Source organism: Lampetra planeri, chromosome 35, assembly GCF_965212315.1.
Source record: "Lampetra planeri chromosome 35, kcLamPlan1.2.h2, whole genome shotgun sequence".
NCBI lineage: Eukaryota > Metazoa > Chordata > Hyperoartia > Petromyzontiformes > Petromyzontidae > Lampetra > Lampetra planeri.
Genome location: NC_136141.1, coordinates 9,176,199 through 9,199,636, shown reverse-complemented (window position 1 = coordinate 9,199,636; position 23,438 = coordinate 9,176,199). Strand labels below are relative to the sequence as shown.

Sequence of the window (23,438 nt, the reverse complement as noted above, 5' to 3'; positions counted from 1 at the left end):
ACCACCCCCCAACCCACCTCCTCCCACACATATAACCCTACCCCCCCCCGCCCCCACCACGACCCTCCCAGTGCCCACACACACAAACGCACACTGCTTCCAATCAGTGATTAGAAACCTTCAAACTGCACATCAAATTGGCGAGGTGCCATCCGAACAAAACGATAAGGGCCGGCCGCGCTTGGCCCCGCAGTCATTGGCCGGCGGCGAGTCACCTCATCGATACCGAGGCTCGCTGATACTCGCTCCGCCCAGTCCCCCTGAGCAGGACTCCTTTTATTGTTTGTTGCAATTGCTCCCAAACGATATACGATCTTGATTGCTAGAGGGTCGCACCGCGCGCCTCTGGAGCGCGCGAGAGTGAGTGTGTGAGTGTATATGTGCGCGTGACGGGGGTTTAAACTTCAGAAGCGTTCGCCACCGCCGCCAGCCTGCGAGCCGTCGTTCCATTTCTCGAGTTGCCGTCAGAAATCCTCCACGCGTCATGGACAACCTGGATGGTAAGGAAACAGTTTCGATAGAAGTTAGATGTTTTTTTTAGATGCGCATTTAACATAAAACTGTAATAACTAAAAACTTCTTAGTATATATTTGAATTTGTATTAGAGGTATTTCTCATTAATGGGGCATGCACGTTGTACGATATCGATGCATTGTCTGAACCGCTGAGTGCAATATGCATTTTTTGAAAATTGAAAATGAGACCTGGATTGATTTGCATAGGATTTGTTAATGTAATTATTAATAATATTTGCATGTATATGGTGTTTAATATTATTCATTAATAGTGCATACACATTATACGATATCAATGCCTTATCTAATCCGGTGAGTACACTATGCATTTTTTTAAATTGCAAATGTGACCCGCGTTAGTTGATTTAGATAGGAATTATTGCTTAGAATTTTAGATAACAATCTATGCATGTATATGCTGTTTAATAGTATGACAATGCTTGGTGTTTTTTCATCTAAAACATGGTTGGGATTTGAGCCCTGACGCAAACGACACCGTGGGGCGTCTTTAATGTCCACTTGAGAACATGGTGGTAGGCTTCAGTAGTCGACGGAAATACCTGGCAGCTGCAAAGCCCTCACACCATCGACTTTACGCGAGATGGCTCAGCCGGAGATCGTGCCGGCTGACGGGCCCACGCAGCCTTCCCTGTTGCAGGTCAGATGCATGGCCATGGCAGTTCGAACTCAAATGTCCACATCAATGCGACATCTAGGCCACTGGACAGTGCTTGACTGGGTCCGGAACACTGCGGGAATGATTTGTGAATAATTGTATCTGATTTGTATGAAGCAGTTCATAGGATTTTAGGAACATACTGTACAAAATAGGATTATTATGGATAGGCAGGACATTGTGCCTTATGCCGATAATCCCTACTCCCCAAAGCCAGCCTAGCAGCGTTCGGGAAAAAATCACGTGAGAAATTAAGGCCAAAAGAAATTGTGTAGAAACGAGTCAGGAAAACATAAAAATCAACATAAGTGAGAGAGCGAAAACAAGAAAGGAAGCGTCTATTGAGCAGAATTCTGTCCCTAAATCGTGAAAATTTTGAGTCTCTGTGAGGGTAACTCACTCACAGTGAGAATGTCTGCAGGAGCACGTTGCAAATCCTACAGCCAGCCGTGATTAGACTGTAACAACAACAATCCCCCGTGAAACTTTGGTTTAATTTAATTGCAAGAGATATCACAAATATTTCCGAGTTCATCGCTTGGTGTCATAGAGGACACCAATTAATAACAATAACTCCCAAGATTACTCAAGCATCTGCACCCCATTTTATAACCGTGTTAAGAATGAAATTTGTACTATTTACATAAATTAATTACTAGAAAAAGCATTTAAACAGAGCCAACCACAGACTCAATTAACTTTCAGGCCTTTTGTAACTCCACTGCTGGATGAAAGTCGCCCCATGCTGTGTCGGTCATGGTGATTGTCTGACCATATTTCACGCATGCCGATCAGTGTCAGCACAGGCAAGAGGGGCCCAGGACCGGTTCAGGTGTCTCTCATCGTCGAGTTTAGCTGTGGCTGGGAATCATACTCCGGTCACCAGGGTCACAGCATCGTGTGTTAACCACCACCGCCACCACTCCACAATGACCTTCAGGCTTGGATAATAACTTTAGTTGTAAGGGATGGCATTTCCACCGTGGCCACAGCAAGTAGCCGTGCTTGGTGATGTCAATGCGAAGTTGGCACTTTTCCCACAACACTTGCAATGTGTGCTGACACAAAAGTGCCTCGGGTGAACATGGCTAATGCGTACTAATGCAAATTGGTGGTTTGGTGGGGGAGGTTTTATCTGCAGGCTCTCATAATGATATTGTCAAAAGGTTACAATGCCTCTTCAGTGAAAGTACTTTATGGAACTTAAATTGAATTGAAATGTGTGTTTTAAACTAAATCAAGCTGGGAGGCTCGGGGGAGGGGGGTCTAACCCTTTGGCCGTTTCAACAAACACAGCCATTCGTGTCAAGACCCGTAGTGACCTTTTGCATGCTTACCTTGGGTAAAAACTCTCGTTTCATTAAAGCCGAGAATGGTCGTTGTTTTCAAGTGGAATTAGTTTGTCAATTTCAGAAAGTTTACCGATAGCAGCACACAAATAACAATAACTCGGATTGCCACCTTTCTCGTAATTGTTAAGCGGCCAGCAAAAAAGGGGATTATGTTTCAGACTGGCGCAGGGCGAGCATGCATCCATTCCTTAGAAGTCGCTGCGTAAAGAATGCAGGACAAAGACATCTCTCTCTCGCCTTCCCTCTCTAGAGTCAAACGCGACCTAAAAATTCACCTGTTACCTCGCAACTATGCAGATATGATAATTGGTTCTTTACCCTTCTATCTGGCAACAAAACTGACACCTTTTTACAAGGAGTCATGTTTGCATAGACCGCAATACCTGCAGTCATAATGCAAACAAAAGAACATAACTCTGATAATGTGCACTGTCCTTAAAGTTGATTGATCCACACCCGAGACAGCTTTCCTTATAGCCTAGTCTCATATGGGTTGGACCAGATGACGCCAGATAGAAGGGTAAAGAACCAATTATCATATTTTTACTGGCAAATGAGGTTCCCATAGTGTATGCAGATATGTTTCGACACGCTAGCGCATTCTTTGTCGAATCATTATTACCATTATTGAATCACTCGCTGATCTGCACATATGAAAATAAGAGTGTATAGGTGATGTTATATAAGCTGCGAAGGACTGTGTATGAAAGCAAATGTCTTGAATGTCACTTCATGAGAATTGGACAATGATGTGCATGGTAAACAGTGATGACAATTTAAAATATGCTTTGCACATCGATGCTGAAAGTACAATTAAAATTGCCAAGAGCCTAAAAGGTATAAATACGCAGCCCTGCAATTGCTTTCTCACTCCGTTGCTGGTGGAAGGGCCTCCATGAGTGTAAGCTCGAGAGAGCCTCTCTAAAGAGCATTTGGCCTACTCTTCCTTGCTGGCCAGACGTCTTGGAAAGGGGTTGAGTACGTACATTTTACTCCACCACACGCAACCTGCTGATTGACTAACTGTTGTGTATCCATTTATATTGCTAAGTATACAGAGATGGGGAAATGTAATCAACTTGGAAGTCCAGTGTACTAATCATTATATGCAGGAAAAGAAAACTCCTGGGAAAAAAAAAAACACAGAAGTTAATATTTGTCACGTGCTACATAGATGGACCCAACGACAAGGCTGGAGAATAAGACCACCAATAAACATGGGCCCTCCCTGGCTTCTAGCCTTAAGTAGTATGACATGTAAAAAAAACTCAGTGTTCTCATTAGAGTCTAAAGTACAAGAAATAGCTGACAGCGTGAGATAGAGACGGCTTATCAGCCCAAGTCCTTGTAGTTAAATTGGTTTACGATGCCAAGTAAAATTATGACCGACATTCGTGTCGTCAGTTGTTGCTGGCTTTTAGTGCAGAGCGCTGCCACAGAGCAATTACCCCTGGTGACCACGATTACCGGTGAACGCTGTACGACAAACGTGGCGGTTATGCAACTCCAATTACTTATTTCCAGTTTATTACCGAGATATTAGGGGGAGCGGTGGCCCAGCGATTGTGAACCCTGGTGACCTGGGTTGGATTTCTGCTGGTCACTGCTAACGTCAGTAGCCAGCGATGCTCAAACCGGTCCTGGACCTCCCACTCACTCTACCCCCCGTCATCCGCCCCTACTGACCTGCATGGTGAAGTATGGTGAAACAACCCGCGCAACTTTCACAGCATGGAGAGACATTCATCCAGCAGTGGATTGACAAAAGTGTGGGAAATTAATAGTATTACAGTACTACTCTCTATACAATTACAGGTATTTGGTTGCTATACATTTGCACACGATACGCCACTTCGATGAGCTATCATTTGTGGCCAAGTCGCTTTTGAAAAAGAGCCAAATATCTCAGTGGTGGGCCTTACGTGGTAAAGTAAAACGTTTTTAGTTTTAGGTGAAGTTGAGCCGAGTCACATGCTGGCTTCTCTGGAATGATATATATTTTAAAGTCAGCTCATGAGTTGTTTCTCCCAAAATAGGTAGTTTGGAGAAAGCAAGTCTAAAGTTTGTCTAAAAGTGTTGCCTTTCACAGGCAGGCTTTCGAATCCAATATTCGAATATATTGTTGGCTCAGATCGCCGCGTGCGACACAGACACTATGAGTCAAAGTTGTCACGTGATGAACAAACGTGCATGACGTATCACTGCTGACAGCAGCACCAATCGGCGTGTGGGAGAACAATCATCAGTGACGTAATCAGTTGCCCTGGCAAGTATTGTACCTGACGATGCTGGTTGCAATTACCAGCGAAACGTCGTACCCAACTGTTGAATTTTGTGATGAGATCGCACGCCTGTCAAGCCCTTATCAGTGCCCCTACCTTATTACAGACCAATTCAGACATTATTGGTCATCCCGTGTCCTTATAAATCTCAACGTTCATCCTACAAAGTCCCATCACAATAGAGAAACACAAACAAATAGACAATATTTTTTATTGCCCGCATTGAAACGGCTGTACGCCCTATGGACCTAAAAACTAAATTTCCCTGTACAAGAATACGGGGTTAAACCGTACGGGTTGACACGGTGTTGGATCGCACTCCAACACAACACTTGTGGCGCTGCCGAAGCAAGTTGTTAAAACATCGGGACACGTTCGTTTCATCACACCTGGGTCGGGTGGTGGAGGGTTTAGCGCACACATTTCATGCACGCGATCGATCTCACAGAAACATCGAGTGTGAATCAGGTTGTGGCATTGTTTCGCTTTCTCGATTTAAAAAAGTGACCGCATTTGGCACGCACTAAATGCAGCGTGAAGCCAATGGCATGCCCAAGTTGATTGTTATTTTGGTATATTGGTACAACCGTGTCATTTTAGGTATCGAAGTATTTCTCTACAATTATAATGACAAGCAGCCAGTGGCGACTGCAGTGGTGCAACGTTTCGGCGGGGGAGGCTACTATTAAGTATTTTAACACGAGAAGCAATTAACATTGGAAACAATTAAGCACATTAATTATATACCAACTGTTCATCACCTGCACCATCTGGAAAGATGCTCCTCCTCCTCCTCCAAGGGGCGGCTTCTGATTGGCTATGGAGTTGAACCCGACGCTGAAGCTCCGCCCCTCTCCTCATCGGCCAATGAGAAATTCCCTCTCAGTGGGATCCCGCACCTGAGTCGACTGAACGAATTATTTATTTTTAAATCGATTCTAATCGATTTAAGCATTGTCCAAATAAAGAAGTAAATTACTTATTCAGGATTTTTTTTTAATACACATTCAAAACTTTATTTGTAATTGTTTCAATGAAAAATAAATTACATGTTCAAAGATAATGTTTAGGTGGGGCGCCCATCCCCAATGTATGCTGAACTTCTTTCGCACCGTACGTAGCCAACCGTGCTAATCCCGAGGTAGCCAACCAATCTCCCCCCCCTCCCCATACAGATCAGCAGCCACTGTTAAAAAGAAGAAGCCAAATATCCTCCAACAAGACTGTCAGCTCATGCCCTGACCTTACAACGCCTATGGCCGCCATGGCACCTTGCAGGCATTGACACGCCGTGGCTTCTCCCGAAATCAAACTTGTCTGCCGCTCGTGTCGTCTCTTCTGTAAAAACTCTGCCACTGTAGACGCCTTCCCAATAATGCTCAATACACTTGGAATGTATGGGAAAACTAAGACTAGGTTTTACCCGTTCTGGCAATAAAGCGCGTGTTAAGATCTTGATTTGAAGCTTTTGTGACTGCAGGAATCCACACTCTTTGGTTCTTTCGGTAAAGTTTGTTTTTGTTTTATGTTATTTCTAACTATGTGACTTTAACGAAAGAACCAACGAGTACAGGTGTTAAGATGTTCAAACGCCAAATAGATTGAACCTTTTGCAAGCAATCATTTCTGCATTAACCACACGCACTGGTGGTGAACATGCAAACAAACATGCTCTGATAATAAATTGCATTGTTTTTTTAACTGATTGGCCTACACCAGAGACAGCGGCCTTCTTCATGGCCTCGTCGTCTTCATGGCCTCGTCTCGCCACCATTGTCAGTCCAGAGAGCAACGCCAAAACGTAAACAGCGCAAGTACATTGCATTGCCTTTGTGCTGTTCGCCCAAAGGTTACAGCCTATTGTTATTTTCCATACTTTGATAGTGACAAAAAACTTGGAATGTATCGAACAGCTTTTTGTCAACCCACTGCTGGGTGGAGTCCCCTCCCTAGGCACTGTGGTTGTTTCACCATACTTCACCGCACTGGTCGAAGCGGGTTGTGTGTAGAGCGGCCTCAGGATTGATTTGGACGCACATTTTTCACTGGTGTCAGTTGAATTGTAACGCAGTGTGCTAACCACTATGCCACCGCTCCAAGCCTTCAATAAACGTGCAGTATCTCTGTATAATTGCATGCTGTGTACTATGCAACTTTTTTACGTATTGCCATTTACAGTCTTTTTTTGTTAGGTTCACGACTTTAACCCAGGACCGAAGGTTTGTTGGCTCCGTGTTTTAGAATCCTCAATTAACCAGCAAATGAAACCCTCGACCCAGCGAGACGCATTAACCATCGCCTCTCTTTGCAAGGGTGATCCGGGTTACATCAAGTCTGCTAAAGTGCACAGAATATCTATACTTTAAAACATTTAAAATGTAGCAAATCTAGACTAAACCTAACAATAGTTTCATAAACATTTGAACAAGTATGGTGAATTGCACTTCACATTTATAAATGTTCTTTTTAAAAAGTTTTTTTTTTAACGGAAAGCTACGAGATTAGAAAAGTGACTAGACACGAACTCTGGAAGCGTGGCCAACCGACCAGCATCAGGACGCGAACTCAGGCGTTGCCGACTCGGTGCCCCGATACGGCTGTGTGAAACACATTGGCAGCCTGCCCCCTCTCCGACGCTCCGATTAATGATTGGCGCGTGGTGAACTCGCATGTCCTCCCCGCAGTGGCATTCCAGCGCGTAACCTTAGACGCACCAACTCTGCTCATCCCAGCGGATTGCGATGCGCATGTATCAAACAATACATGCGCATTGTGGCGAGGGCTTTTAATTCGATGTGGAACGCGTGGAACAAAAATGTCTTTAAGCTGTTGGTGCGCTATTGCAGCTCTCGCTGGAAACAGCGTCGGCTCGGGTCGCCACGATAATTAATTCTGGATTCATGAAATCCACAAAACCCTTTTTGGAAGAAAAATTAATTTTTGGCTTTCTTTATCCGCAGCGTGTCCGTCTTATGCATCACGTTCGTAACAAGTGGCGCGGAATCGCTGTGTAGGATTCCAAACAGCGATGGATCTATTGTATCGAGACATCGGGCTCCACTGTGCTACTCCAAAGTTGTGGAATGGCTCACAACATATTTTTAAAAATACAATTGCAGCCCGTCGCTTTTATATATATCTTTTCCGAAGAAGGAGATAAGATACCTCCCGAGAATATTTTTGTTAACAAATGCTTTGGCTCGACACATTTTGTTTGGCCTTAGTTGCCTGAATATAATCGACATGATTGCACCAATAAAAATTTAATTTTTACCAACCAAAGTGACTATTATGCTCATAAACGAGCAGGGAGGATTGTTTTACCAACCAAAGTGATTGTTATGCTCATAAACGAGCAGGGAGGATTTTTTTTACCAACCAAAGTGACTGTTATGCTCATAAACGAGCAGGGAGGATTTTTTTACCAACCAAAGTGACTGTTATGCTCATAAACGAGCAGGAAGGATTTTTTTACCAACCAAAGTGACTGTTATGCTCATAAACGAGCAGGGAAGATTTCTTTACCAACCAAAGTGACTGTTATGCTCATAAACGAGCAGGGAGGATTTTTTTTACCAACCAAAGTGACTGTTATGCTCATAAACGAGCAGGGAAGATTTCTTTACCAACCAAAGTGACTGTTATGCTCATAAACGAGCAGGGAGGATTTTTTTACCAACCAAAGTGACTGTTATGCTCATAAACGAGCAGGGAAGATTTCTTTACCAACCAAAGTGACTGTTATGCTCATAAACGAGCAGGGAGGATTTTTTTACCAACCAAAGTGACTGTTATGCTCATAAACGAGCAGGGAAGATTTCTTTACCAACCAAAGTGACTGTTATGCTCATAAACGAGCAGGGAGGATTTTTTTTACCAACCAAAGTGACTGTTATGCTCATAAACGAGCAGGGAAGATTTCTTTACCAACCAAAGTGACTGTTATGCTCATAAACGAGCAGGGAGGATTTTTTTTTACGTGGTTTGTACGTTGTGTTTGTTTTAGAATCACAAGTCTAAAGGTAGAGAGACATGTTTTATTTATTTCAGCAGAAAGGGCCAAAAAAGCAATTAGACTCCATGTCATGGGCCTTCAACCCCGGTACAGAATTTATTAGTAGATTGTATTCGTATACTTTCATGAAATTAATATTATTATATCGTAGCAACATGTGATTTTGTGCAATATTTTCGATAATCTGATAAAATATCAACTGAATTAGACAAGACAAACCCTAGTCGCTGATTACAGGCCCAAAAGCTCACACCCCACATGGCCAGGAACAAAGATCGCTCTTAAAGTTTGTCATAAATAAGTGTTACGGACACACATTTATTTAATTGAGCAAAGGTTATAAGTACAACGGGAGGCAATTGCACATTCCAGTAGAAAGATTAAATTATTTTTTATATATATAAGCGGTAGGGTGAGTCCGTGACTGACTGAACGAGTAAATGCGTGGATAAGTGAGTGAGTCGTTATATGGTGGTGCAGTGTGGTGGTTGAACACAGTTTGGTGGATGAGATGAAACAGTCAGTGTCTGCAAGACCGAGTCCTCAACATGGGTGGAGGAATCAGTGACTAAAGTTCACAGGAACAGCAATAATGCATAGATATTCTTGTAGAATAAAAACACATTTAGAACATGTTCGGCCTACCTACTCAATTCACATTGCAAAGGCCGATGTAACAATATAACTTTACTAATAATGCGTGCCCTTTACACTGTAGCGTCTCAGATAAGAGTTTTATACGTGATAAGTGACTTACAGCACTTCTAATATCAAACATTTGAAAAGTCACCCCTACCTGGCCTGCAATCTGGCATCAGTCTGACAGCCGCGGGCAATGATTGTGATGTGTAATCACAATTGTGTAGTTTTGTGGGTAATTTTCGAATTTGATAAATTCGGACCATATTGCAGGCCCACACTGGCCTACGAATTTCAAATGACTTCAGGGGATCTTTATGGCCCACTTTGAGCATATGGCACATATTTTATGGTTAATAAACCTGCAGTAATAACCAGGGCGGCCTACCGGATTACAACTGCGAAGCTTTTTAAACAAGTGCTGAAGGTGCTATTGCTAGGCCATGTCATGGCTGTACATTGAATCAGCCCATCATCCCTCTCGTGTTGATAAAATGAGTACCACATATATAGAGGAAATGGCTGCTGTCATACGAACGCTACGAGATACGGATCAGAAACACCGACATTTAACGGAATAAAAATAAGCAATGACCTGAAAAAAAGTGTGCAAATAGGCGTGGAGAAAAGCAAGCCTAGAATAACACCGAGAGAGAAGACGCGTGGTTTAGAGGTCATACGCAGGATAAATACACCATCCTGACTGTTAAGGAATGTAAGTGGGCTTGTGCAAGACATGTCGTGAGGGGTGATGGACAGATATCAAGACTGATTGTGGAGTGGCAGCCATAGGAGGAAACACACCGTGGAGGACGCCTACCTGTCAACCCCTCATCAGTGCTCCTACCTTATTACAGACCAATTCAGACCTTATTGGTCACCCCGTGCCCTGATATATCTCAACGTTCATCCTACAAAGTACCATCACAAGGGAGAAACACAAATTGTCAAAAATAGTTTTTACTCAATTTCCCTCTACAAGAATACGGGTAAACCGTATGGGTTGACATGTACGAGTTTGTATGAATATATGTTGAGCGCTTAAATCATCTCATGGGCAGGTGCCAGGGTTGATTGTTACAGAACCGTGAGGGATCCCGAAGTGGATTGATCAAGGACAAATCCACACTGCATTGCACAACTCAAAAGTGAACCTCGTATTGTGTCCTTACAGACATGCTGCAGTACATCGGCAACCACTCAGACGACTTCCTGGAGCTCTTCCAGCCCCCCATGGACGAGGGGACCCCCGACCTGGCATCTTCGTTCTCACAGCCGTGCGCCATGGACACGGCCTCCCTGATCCCTGCGCCTCCGTCCACCACCACCACCATGAGCAGCAGCAGCAGCAGTTACTACCCAACATCGCTGGCCGCTCTGCTGGACAGCACGCCCTCGGCTCGGCCCGGGACCTCCGCTGCGACCGCACGTGCGTTTCTCGGCAGCTCGACGATTGCGCAAATGCGCACATTTCGAATGCTACAAAAGTGTGCGGATTTATTAGCAAATAGTTGACACTTTGTAGGGAAGTCAAGAGCGGTCGTCGTATGCAGAGACTCACAAATGTCAGAAGAATTTGTCATTTCCACTGGTGGTTCAGTGATGTGCACAGGTGAGCTCCGCCTCAACGCTCACTTGAGCAGAAGAGCACTATTGTGTTTATATTTTAGTGATGATTACAAATATACATTTTAGATACTTTGAAGAAGTGCAAATAGCAACAACAAACAACTGAACACATTCGTCAATAACACTGCCCTCAAGGGGACAACACTTTTTTATATATAATCGATGCTGATTGAGCAATGGTCCTTCCCCATTGCAGTCAAGGGAAGAAGCAGAGGAGCCATTGCAAAGATAGGCCGATTAATAATCAGCATTGCATTGTCATTGTTTGCATGAATCACATCCCTCTCCGATAAGGATAGAGAGAGAAAACAGCCGAGACAAACACTGACAATATGTTCACAGTTCAATCTCGCTGGAGGGTTTTTGAATGATTTGAAACGATTCTTAACATTACGTAATAAATAAATAAATTTTAAATTAATTCACACCATAAGGCGTGTGGTATTCAAAATAAACTCAAGATTTTTTGCTGCCCATTGAGACAGTGTGCATCTCTTGTTGGCAGTCCTGAGCCAGTGGTACAAACTCCACATTTCTATGGCAGGGGCGAGTTGATCCAGTGCTCATCTGTTTACAGCCCTGAGCCAGTGGTACAAACTCCACATTTGTACGACGGGGGCGAGTTTACCCACAGGAAAACCACTGTTGTTGACTACCCCACAAAGTGCTAGCTATTTTATTCACCCGAGAGTGATGATGGGCAGAGTCAACCCCCAACCATGAATTTGAGCTCTCAACCTTCCTTTCGTGAGCCGCTCGCTCAACCGCTGAGCCACCAGGCGCTGTGTAATATTACGTGGCTGTATTTAACGCCGCTGCCATGATGAACACGAGCTGAAGATGTTAATTATTCGGAGCCGCGACATACATTTTTTTACCGCAAGGCCATTCACGCGTTCACTCACGATCTTTCCCCACAGCTCTTCCCACTGGCCTGGCCGCGCCAACGAGCGAGTCCCCGGGGTGTGCGGCACGGCCCAGCGACTCGTTCCCCAGCGCCCCGTCGCTGCCCATCAGACCCAAGCCCACGGCAGCGCAGGCCTGCAAGCCACTCAGCGTCTGCCAACCGCTGACCAAAGCTACCAAGGGTGGGACCCTGCTGCCCAGAACTGACCCACAGCACACCTACAACCGTAAGTTCTATTATAATAACAATAATAAATTTCGATTTAAAGCTTTCGTGACTGCAGGGATTCATCTTCTTGGTTCTTTCAGTAAAGTCACGTAGAAGGGAAATAATAAAATAATAATATTCCTCTTGATATGCAAATTATTTTGTCAAGGCGCCCTTCCCCCCTTCCAACCCAGCTTAAATATACGCTCTAAGCGTGGTGGTGTTTCATTCAGACGGTGTCTCCCCGACAGACCTGGTCTTCATCTGAGGACGGCTGCTTGCATTTTGGCCGAAACGTCGGGAGAATTATTTTATTGTTTTATTTTTATTATTTTATTATTTCCCTTCTACGTGACTTTACCGAAGGAACCAAGAAGAAGAAGAATAAAATAAACATATTTACTCAGTATGGAGACTTTTTTCAGGAGGGTCCTGCAATTGGCATATTTGGGCAACACCGATTGTGGTATTGCTTAAGCCATGTGAGATAACAGGAGAACCCGGAGAATATCCATACAGGACAAGGGGGAGAACAGATAACTTCCACGCAGAAAGGCGCCCGAGTCAGGAATCGAACCGAGGTCATTCTTGCTACGAGGCACACATGACAGCACCGTGCCCGCCACCCTGCTGCTCCCACAATGCCACAGACAATTTCGTTTTTGGCAATCGCCTGCCCAGTCAATTCCCCATTTTTCTAATTAAATTGCTTTTTTTGTAGATAATTGGAAAGTCCATCAGACGCAAAAAAACGTGTGTGTGTGTGTGTACAGACCTGAAACCAGATGATATCAGCTGAAAGGTGTTTGATACAGAAAAAACAGACAAAAGAAAGTCCCAGCATGCGCTATGTACATCAAGAGATGACGGCTTATATTCTTGAGCATATATTCTGCAAACGTGAGTGAGCCACCATCTGAAAGTGAGCCAAGTGTGGCGCTTTACAGGCAGCGACAGGACGAGTGGTTTAAAGTTGACCCCCATGTCCCCGCCAGGGAGTAATGGGGAGGGGAGTTACATTTAATGGCATTCATTTATTCTCTGGGATTGTCAATGTCTGAGCAGTGCACTCAGGTGCCATGGTGGGTGAACCTCTTCTTCCTAGCTAAGAGATCAGGGCTGAAAAAACGCCATTATTATTTACCTATTGCTCAGACCTCATGCGAGAGTGTTCATACGTCTTGTAAGCACACAAACGCACAATAGTAATTACATTGCAATAGACTTAAACGTGTATAATTGTCATTACAACCGTAGCGTTTGGTTGACAAAGACGTAAACCTTCTAGCAATAATATTTGTTGTATAAAAATGTTTCATTAAAGATGTGCTTGAAACGCATGGTGGGACGCAGGTGGCCCACAAGGCTACGAGCCCCTGCTGCAGGCCTTTCCCGCACGAGGTTACCGGCCTCTGCAGGCCCTGCCTGCCCAGCAGCTGCTGCGTTCCTCCTCCTCATCCGCCACCGCCACAGCCACCACCACGCAGCTGGCGCCCGGGCAGTCCTTCATCTCCACGGGACAGCACTTGCCGGTACGGAGGGCCCCTCGCACGACCCCGCAGCGCCATCTCGCTTGAAGGGAGCCACTATTGCGAGTGAATGTGCGACGAATAAAATGGGCCATTGCCCGAAACGTCGCCGATTGGATTTTTTTTTCTATGAAGGCCACGCTGTTATTGTTGAATGTGCCACATTTTTTGTTTAATAGGGGAGGGGAGAAGGTTGGAGGAGGGGGATTTGCAAAAGTTGGTGGCCGCGACCCAATTAATCTTACTTGGATGTAAAATGCCAATTGGAATAAGTAACGATGCGATCTGATATTCCCTGTCGTGCGTACGGCTCTTGCTCTCCCCCCCCCGTTCATCCTCCCCCCCCCCGTTCATCCTCTCTCTCTCTCTGTGTGAATCCGCGCCGAGTTCACTCCCCACTTTAGAACTTGCTTTTTGTGTTAGTAGTTTTTGAGCATTCCCACCCGGCACCTCCGATTAGCACGGTTGGTTACGTACGGTGCGAAAGAAGTTCAACATGCTGTACATACACACGTCTGATTTTTCACTTCCCGCTCCTCCACTTTCCCATTCTCTCCCATTTTCTCTTTATCTCCCCAAGATCTTACAACAACAACAATAATAATGATGATAACCCTTTCTCAAGTCAAGAAACGTGTTACACTCTTCATCTATTACATCAATGGTGCTGTTCGTTGCTGCCCACGTGACATATTGGGCCTGTGCTCAGCACGCCGTGGCTTGTAAAATAAGTAAATAATATAAAAGGCTTTGGCGTCCATCAATTCATTTCACCCATTTGTTTTTTTTGCATAAAAAGTTTTTTACTTGACGACTAAAGTAGAAGGGGGGAGGCTCGCGCCTTGGGCAGGGGGTGCTCAGCCCCCCTCCAGCCATCGACGCCACGGGGCTGCCCTCACCGAGTAGATGTGTGTACGTTGAACTTCTTTAGCACCGTACGTAGCCAACCGTGCTAATCGGAGGTGCGGGGGAAGGACAACCAACTAAACACAAAAAGCAGTTCTAAAGAAATTCGTTTTCAGTCGAGATTATTTAAAAAGTGCACAGCTCCAATTGACTTCCTAATTTGGAAAAGGCGTTCCAGACGGCCACAAAAACGCCTCTGAAAACGCCGCGCGATGCGGTGGCCACCGTCTTTGTTCGATGGCTATCAACCAAAAGCCGCTGCTATTGCGAGGATGCAACGCGGTTCGTGTGATCGTGGTTTATGCTCCTTGACGAGATCGGCAAGATATTGTGGTTCATTTGTGCAAATCACTTTATGTGTCAGGAGTGCGACCTTAATATGATCTTGAGAACCACTATTTGTTATTTGTTACGATCAATGCCCCTTTATAAACAAGCAGCGTAGAGTGGTTTAAGCTCAATGTTGTTACCCAGTTAGAACCCCCCAGCTCCTGCTGTCATTAACACTTAAGAAGGGCCACTCTCTGTCTGATGTGCAACCCAAGTGTATAAGAACAATGAAGTGGCAGCACAAGTATGGCAGGTTGGGCTACAAGGTTTACGTGGGGGAAAAGGCTTTCATGTCCTGGTGCTCAGGATCAGAACATTTATGTACACCGGAGGAATCCAATGAGCTATAAAGCTCTTTTTCACAGACGTCCAGTCGGGGCGAGTCAGAACATGGCAACAGAAAAACAATACAAGGGCACGATAGGAGTGCAAAGCATAGGACAGCGGCAGCAAATCACTCACAAAAATATACAAATACAATGTCACTATTTTATTTTACCAGGTAAAGCCCGCTGAGCTATGAGCTTATTTTTTAGAAGCGAACTGACCGCCACAAATGATAGCTCAACAAAGTGGCTTATCGCGTGGACATTTACCTCAGCCAAAGCACATGGCCACACGTGGTTCGCCTGTTGCGCTGCAAAGTCGAGTTGCAGGGGCCCCCAGAGGACAGCCCCTGGCCGTACTTCGACCAGACGGTGGCTGATGAGATCACTTCTGTCAGCACCAGGCCTAAACAAAAGGCATTTTACTACCCTAAAATCTCTCTCCACGCCTCTCTCTCTCTGCAACTAAGATATCAATGCGACTCACATTGAACGCACGTGAATATATCTGTTGACCAAGTTGGGATGGGTGGTGTGCCCATTATTGTTTCTACATCCTTGCTTTCTCATGACCGAAGGTGCTGGTGCAACCTCAGCTGCTCAAGGGAGAATCGTTCCTCCTGACGGCGATGCCGGGAGACGCGGCGGGCAGCCTGGTGGGCGCCGTTAAGGCCTCCCCTCTGCCCGCAAGCCCCGTACAGCGTCAGCCACTCCAGGTTAGTGAGTGTGCCCGGCCACGTAAGCCAGGAATATCTAAATTTATGACAAAAATAAGAATAGATTTTTACCCCTTCCTGGCAATAAAACACCAAATGGATACCTTTTTCAAGGCATCAAGTCTGCATTAACCACACTTACTTGTGGCAAAACATGCCAGAAAGGGTAAAACCTAATCTTATTTTTCATACATTTTTATATAGGGGAAAGTTCCCGTAGGAATATCTAAATTCATATTTCGAATCTTACGGCTATAACGGTGGTTGGATTAAGTGGCTGGTGGATGGGAATGCATATACAAATAAGGTCATGTGTATTTTATGTTTAGCCAGTTACCCGGCTTTTTTACAAGGGAGATCCGTGGTGTGTGAGCACAGCAGCAACAAGAAAACAAAGACAGAAACGTCATTTTTGCAAAGAGTACTGGGACTCTAAAGGAATATTACACCACTCACAAACGAGATATTTAAAGGTCATAAACAACGTTTATCTGGCATGAAGGTTTATCCGAATTAACACAGCAGCTCCCGAAATCGCTCCCAACACGTGGGGCAAATCGGCGTTTTCCAGAACCAGGATTTGTATTAATCCTGGAGAAATCCGACGAACTATGCAGATCTTTTTCACAGACGTCCACAACCATCCTCGGATTTAACAATCCCCACTATTCCGCACCTCCGATTGGCACGGTCGGCTAAGTACGGCGCGAAAGAAATTCAACGTGCGTGCGCACACAGAGGTGTGCTCACAGACAGCAGCAAGGCCAGACTGCTACCCACGTCTTGCATGCGGTGCCATGTGACCACTGCCACAATTCTCTACCCCCCACCCCCACCCCCCACAGGTGGTCAGCAGTGGCACGATATTTGTGCTGGACACGGACAACAAGCTGTCGCTGCAGCACAGCCCGACGCTGGCCGACAGCGCGGGCCCCGCACGCACCGCGGCCACACCGCCGCCACTGCCGCCGCCGCAGCAGCAGCAGCAGCCCGCCGCCATCGCCACGGTCGCCACCGTCGCCGCGACCGTCGCCGCCACCGTCGCCGGCACCGCCGGGGCGGCCGAGCCTTCGTCTTCGCCGTCGTCGGCAGGGACCGGGAACCCCGTGCCGTGCCGATCGCGACGCTCCTCGCACAACGCCATCGAGCGCCGCTACCGCTGCTCCATTAACGACCGCATCGGAGAAATGCGCTCCATGCTCGTGGGCCCACACAATAAGGTACACGAGGTTCAACAGCAACGAGTTTTAAGTGATTTCCTGCTGCTGTAACGAACACCGAGACGTCGGTGGCTCGTCTCCGGTGAACCGCCGTGTAGAGCACAGTGATGTCAGTCCCACAATGTTTATCTGGCGTAAATGTTCATTCCGAATTTAACACAGCAGCTCCTGAAGTCTCTCCTAACACGTGGAGCGAATCGTCAGCTATAACCCGCTCAGCGTTTTTCAGAACCAGATTCTTTATTCCGGAGAAATCCGATAAGCTATGAAGCTCTTTTTCGAGTACCACCCACAAAGTACCACTTTGAGGGTGGGTGTCTCGTTCACCACCGAACCTCGGAACGCGTAAGCGCCTGCCTCAGCGTTCATTTTATATAGAGGCGTAGCGCCGCTGTTTATAAAGACATTGTACTGAATCGCAGACACCCATAGCGACACGACCGCACTCTACGTTAGCTGGCGCCAAACTGTGCCACGCGCCCTCCCGCATGGCCTTATACTTCCGATTCCGTTCCGATGACGTACACGTACGTCCGCGTAAGTCATCGGAACGGGAAACGGTTAAAGACGTGCCACTGCCTGAAACGTCAACTCTCGTGCACGCTGTTTACATTAAAGGCTGCGGTGTTATTGACGAGCGTCTTCATATTTGAGGCCACCTGTAGGCGAGCGCGGTGGCAAACGCGAGAGCGAGTGACGCCCGGGATCGATTCGCGCTGAGCGCATTTGTTTCCCCCCCGACTGCGTCGCAGCTGAACAAGTCGGCGGTGCTGAGGAAGGCGATTGACTACATCAAGTTCCTGCAGCAGGTGAACAAGAGGCTGAAGCAGGAGAACACGGCGCTGAAGAGGAGCATGCAGGAGAAACGTGAGTTCGTCAAATCAGACAAAAATGCGAGTTGGTAGATGCGTGACTGTGCATGTTAACATTTAAAAAAAGTATGAAGAAATATTTTTTTAAACTTATGAGGCCCCAGGATGTAAAGTGCAGTCTCCAATTTTTGATTACCCACTCTCATCTCTCTGGCCCCTCGATGTGCTGTTGAAGGACGGTGAGGCAGCCCACGGAGTTGGGAAATCCATGACAGTCGACGCACACAGAGTCCAGAGTGTACGCATAGACGCAGAGGGGAGGGCATCACGAGCAACCTGTCAATATTAACTTATTCATTTATTTGTTAAACGTGAGATTGTTCCATCCGGAGTCCGAGTTCATATGGAATCTGTTAACAGCAATTGCATACAATTGTAAGAGTTTTTTAAAATATATTACTTATTTAACGTGTATTCCTAATCTCATAGCTATTTCAACATTGTGCAGTTTTTTTTTCCATTTCATTACATTTCATGCGTTCAACTTTGAATAATTTACTTTACCAGTTCATTTTATTTGCTACCGGTCTAGTTTAACATAGCCCCTGCAGCAGCCTATGCAATACATGGTACAAATACACTTGTGCTTATACATTCACATAAACTTAAAGAGTTACATTTCTGCCAGAACATTCTGGAACACCTCTTCGGAAATTGTTTCGGCACGTCACGTCCATCTCGCCCTATTTTTTAAAGTATTACTCAGATTTATAGGAACATAGGGTGCAATAATACAGGATTATGCTGAATAAGGCATACCTTGTACTCTAGTGGTAGTGCCTTACGCCAATAATTCCTCCTCTTACGCCAACCCAGTAGCGCTGTGGAAAATATCGAGTGAGAAATTAAAAGCCCTGCTAGTATTTTATCAGGATTAACAGAGAGTTATATTTGCCTAAAGAAGGCAGACTCCAAGTTGCATAATTATCGCAAGAAGAAACGTGATTAAGTCAAAATTGTCAACATGCACTCGCATATCTAGCGCCCGGACTGTCTGCACTGGCTGCATACCAAAAACAAACTCAATCGAAATATCAAAAGTGACTTTTTAAATATGGGTCACATCGTAAAATACAGTGGCATACATTTACTAATGACCGAAATTGGGAAGGAGAGTGCAGTATCTTCAGTAATATGGAATTCCATAGCAACGTGAAAAATATTCCCGTTGTGCGATTGCACACTATGGGAACGCTTGGGCACATATGTACGGTATGTATGTTGAACTTCTTTCGCACTGTACTTAGCTAACCATGCAATGACGTAACTACATTATCAGCTCAAGGGGTGCGGCAAGTGGTCAGGTGGGGCCCCAATATTTTATATGTCTCGTACAGTCGCACCTCGGCTATACATTGCAGCTCCTTTTGCCTAATCACATCATAACGTACATTTGTGTTATTTTACACTATTGAACACATATCTTATTGTGGTTGTCAAGGCGGGAGGGGGGGGCAAGGCACCCCCTGCCCCCATGCTAGTTACGCGACTGCAACCGTGCTCATCGGAGGTGAGGGAAAGACAATTACTTGAGGTTCCACACGCGCTCTTCACGTAGTCTGGGGTGGCTGTTACTAATAGCCACCGTCAGAGCCACTGAAGTACACTGGATGTGGACAGACCTGGCTGAAATAAATTAAGTTGACTCTCTCGCAACTGCACCTATGTCCCCCCTTCGCTCTATTCCCGCCATCCCTCCTCTTCATCCTGCTGCTGCTGGACATCTGTGACGGAAGAGCTCCACGGCTCATCCCGGATGCCTCCGGTCGAACTAAAGACTCCGATATTACGATTTGTGACCTCTGACCCCGTCGTCCCCACCCGTGCTGGCAGTGTCAAGCCGCAGGCCGATCCTGCGCGGAGGAGGAGGAGCAGGAGGAGGCAGCGGCTCTCTGGCGGACGAGCGGCGGCGCGCGACGGGGCGGCTGCACTCCGTCGACTGCTCGCCGGCGTTCTCGGACGGCGAGGCCGAGGAGCTCGCGGGCCGCGGCGCCGGCGGCGACGACGGCGGCGGCGACAGCAGCAGCCACTTTTCGGGCTTCCCGTACCCGTCGCTCGGCAGCCCGTTTGCCAGCGACAGCGACGACGCCGACAGCCTCCGCAGCCTGGACACGTTCCAGTTCCTGCTCGACCCGTGCCTGCAAGCGCCGCAGAGCTGATGGTCATCCCCTTTTACGCTTTGTCAAAATAAAATATATATACCAGAAAATAAACATTTACGTCGTAATAAGGGGAAACAGGTGCTACAGTACTGTGATATGTGAACGTGCCAAGAATGTGGACATAGAAAAAGTTAAGCTTTTTAGATGCTTTGAGAATGTTACTGCTGAGTAGGTTTCGATTTAAAGCTTTCGTGACTGCAGGGATTCATCTTCTTGGTTCTTTCGGTAAAGTCATGTAGAAGGGAAATAATAAAATAATAATAATAAAACATAATAAAATAATTCTCACGACGTTTCGGCCACAACGCAAGCAGCCGTCCTCAGGTGAAGACCAGGTCTGTCGGGGAGACAGCGTCTGAATGTCATTCAGAATAATTTTATTATGTTTTATTTTTATTATTTTATTATTTCCCTTCTACGTGACTTTACCGAAAGAACCAAGAAGATGCTGAGTAGGTTTTTCACAGTTGTGTTGTGTGGCCCCGTTGTCGAGTTGTACCCAGTGTTTCCCTCCCCGACGTACTGGGAGCTTCCTCAGCAGGCGAAGCGAAACGTCGGACGTCGTGCTGAATGTCACACGCTACAACCCGAAAACACAGGGCAGGACGTTGGGCATTTGAACAGAATTTTGACTAATCTCAAATGCTTTAGTTTGGCTTTAGGCAGCTTATGGTGACCCACAGTTGAAAGTGTACTCTGTTTTTAAATCATAATTATTTTGCACTTGCATTTTTGCGCTGATAGCACACGTGCTAGGTGGCTGTAAGTACAGCAGGTGATCACAGGCCCAATTCGAATCGGTGAAAAATCTGGTTCTGCTGTTATATTACCAGAAAAAAAAGGGATATTTTTACCATTAGCTTCCAATTTATCAGTTTTCTTTCAGAATATCAGTGGAACATGGATTACGCCAACCCAACATAATCAAGCTGGGCCTCGCCCCATAGGCCCTCTATCACCAACTTTAATTCCCTCCTTTTTGTAAAGTGGGTTTTGATAAACTATTATACATTTTAATTTAATTTTATTATTTTTTATTTTTATTTTCTATCTACGTGACTTTACCGAAAGAACCAAGAATATTTTCAATGAATATATATATTTTTTTTTAAGAACTGTTTGTGCTGTGATTTTTCAAAGATGATTTTCATAGAGGTACACCCGGACGTTAGCTCTCATTCTTGGGTATGGAGATGCAAAATGTGACGAATACCATCACCTTCTTGTGGGAGAAACTACACAAGGCAACTTGCTACTTGCCCTGAGTAGCGATCCGCTCTGTGTTCGGATCGGTGTCGCGGTTGTCCGACGTTTCGCCCGACGAAGGCAATTCAAAACACATCAGAAAGGAATTCAGGCTACGACAATTCTTCTTTGAATGTTTGCGATAATTAAGTGCATATCGGGGCGTCACATATGTTTTGAAACTACAAAGGTAACAATGTGTGAAGTACTGCCACAATTAAAATCCACTTGTAAGCAGCAGACACAGTATCGATTAGCATCCTGGAGCAATCACGTACACACAGCTACTTCAGCTCGGGTATTGCGCGGCAAAGAAGTGACCAGGGCACTGCCCAAAAAAAATCGAGGTTTGTTACATTCAATGTCGTGTCTCTTCGTCGTATTCGTTTGCCTGTTAAACTGAAGCCACTGCGAAGTTTCGAGTCAACCCCTCAGCACTTACCGGTTTGCTCAACAGAGTTGAGAAATGCGTGAGGGTCAATACGCCAGAGCGTAGTTGGGCACGGACGCAGCGGAGAGGAAGGGAGGAGGGGATCACGAGGGACGTGCAAATACGAACCGAGGAGCATGGGATCCGCGGCGGTTGACGTTTACACCACAATTCAAGGGCGCCTTTCCCACTTGCTTTTGGGTGGCACCCCCTTTCATGCCCACGTCGCAGGTGTAAAAATAAATAATCATTCTGAAGACTCAGATCACTTGCAAGAGCGACTATCATCGTCTTTCGAGTTCTCGCCTGGATCAACGAAATCAAAATAAAGTCCGCTGGGTTTTCTTTCTGGAAAGAAATCTGAAAAGTTCTAGATTTTAAGCTTTCGTGACTGCAAGGATCCATACTCTTTGGTTTTTTCGGTAAAGTCACGTAGGTTAAAAAGAGAAAACGAATAAATTAAATCACGACGTTTCGAAGGCAACACAAGCCTCCGTCTTCAGGTCTCGTCACTTGATACAGTGATTGTTGCTGTGACGGTACCACCAGTCTTCGAAACGTCGTGATTTAATTGATTTGTTTTCTCTTTTTAACCTACGTGACTTTACCGAAAAAATCTGAAAAGGGTCACCTAAATCCACCGCAGTACTCGAATCCCAACTGCAATCTGTTGTAGGATGCCCCCCATCGTTTGGCAACACGTGACACACAGTGGCACATTTTTCTATTTCCCATAACTTGGACACCCTAGTATCCACGTTGCAGTTAAAACAAATAATATTGAAGTCTCAGATCACTTGCAGTTGAGATGTATCATCGTCTTTCGAGTTATCACCTGGTTCAACAAAACAAAATTAACTAAAATCTGCTCGAAAACGTTGGTTCCCTTTCTGCAAAGAAATCTCAAAAGCAGGACTCGAATCCCACGTGCAATCTGTTGTAGGATGTCCTATATCGTTTGCCGACACATGGCACACAGTCGCGCATGCTTATATTTCCCATAAATGAATTGAAAACGTGTATAAAAATGCCCATGTGTAACATAACCTAGGCCTCCCTTACAAAATGAATTGTGTATGACATGTTGATTCTCACATCTGAATAATGTATTTATTGATGATTGTAACACAAATGCAAGCTGAAGTCAATTGTGTACTGCCACAAAACATAATTATTGTGCAGGTTGTAGGAAGCAAGTTTTAGTTTACGAATGCATTCTGTTTAAAACATTGAGCCATAACAATTCGTGTGAATATACTTGTGCTGTGTGAGTTGTTTTTTTAATGTAATATTATTAAGCCAGCATTACGTGAGACCCATAAACCATGGATGTACACACTTGGATTTGTACCCACGTACATGAACGCGTTCACAAAAGTGCTTGGCATCAATTTTGGGCCATCGTCGCTGTTTTTACCAGAAGCCTCGTCCAGCAGCGTTGCTGGATGAGTTTTTGAATTACATATAAAGCATTTCTCG

The 23,438-nt window shown here is 45.4% G+C and overlaps 1 protein-coding gene across 1 annotated transcript; it reads left to right on the top strand.

The window, feature by feature from the left end:
• The first annotated feature begins 119 nt into the window (after nt 1-119).
• On the top strand, nt 120-22,964 carry LOC144730368 (sterol regulatory element-binding protein 1-like). Its single transcript, XM_078611140.1, has 8 exons — nt 120-500; nt 10,655-10,909; nt 12,030-12,242; nt 13,577-13,755; nt 15,893-16,030; nt 16,876-17,250; nt 18,003-18,117; nt 19,956-22,964. The coding sequence occupies exons 1-8, from the start codon at nt 485-487 to the stop codon at nt 20,279-20,281; spliced, it is 1,617 nt and encodes a 538-aa protein (XP_078467266.1). The 5' UTR covers nt 120-484; the 3' UTR covers nt 20,282-22,964.
• Nucleotides 22,965-23,438: the final 474 nt, after the last annotated feature.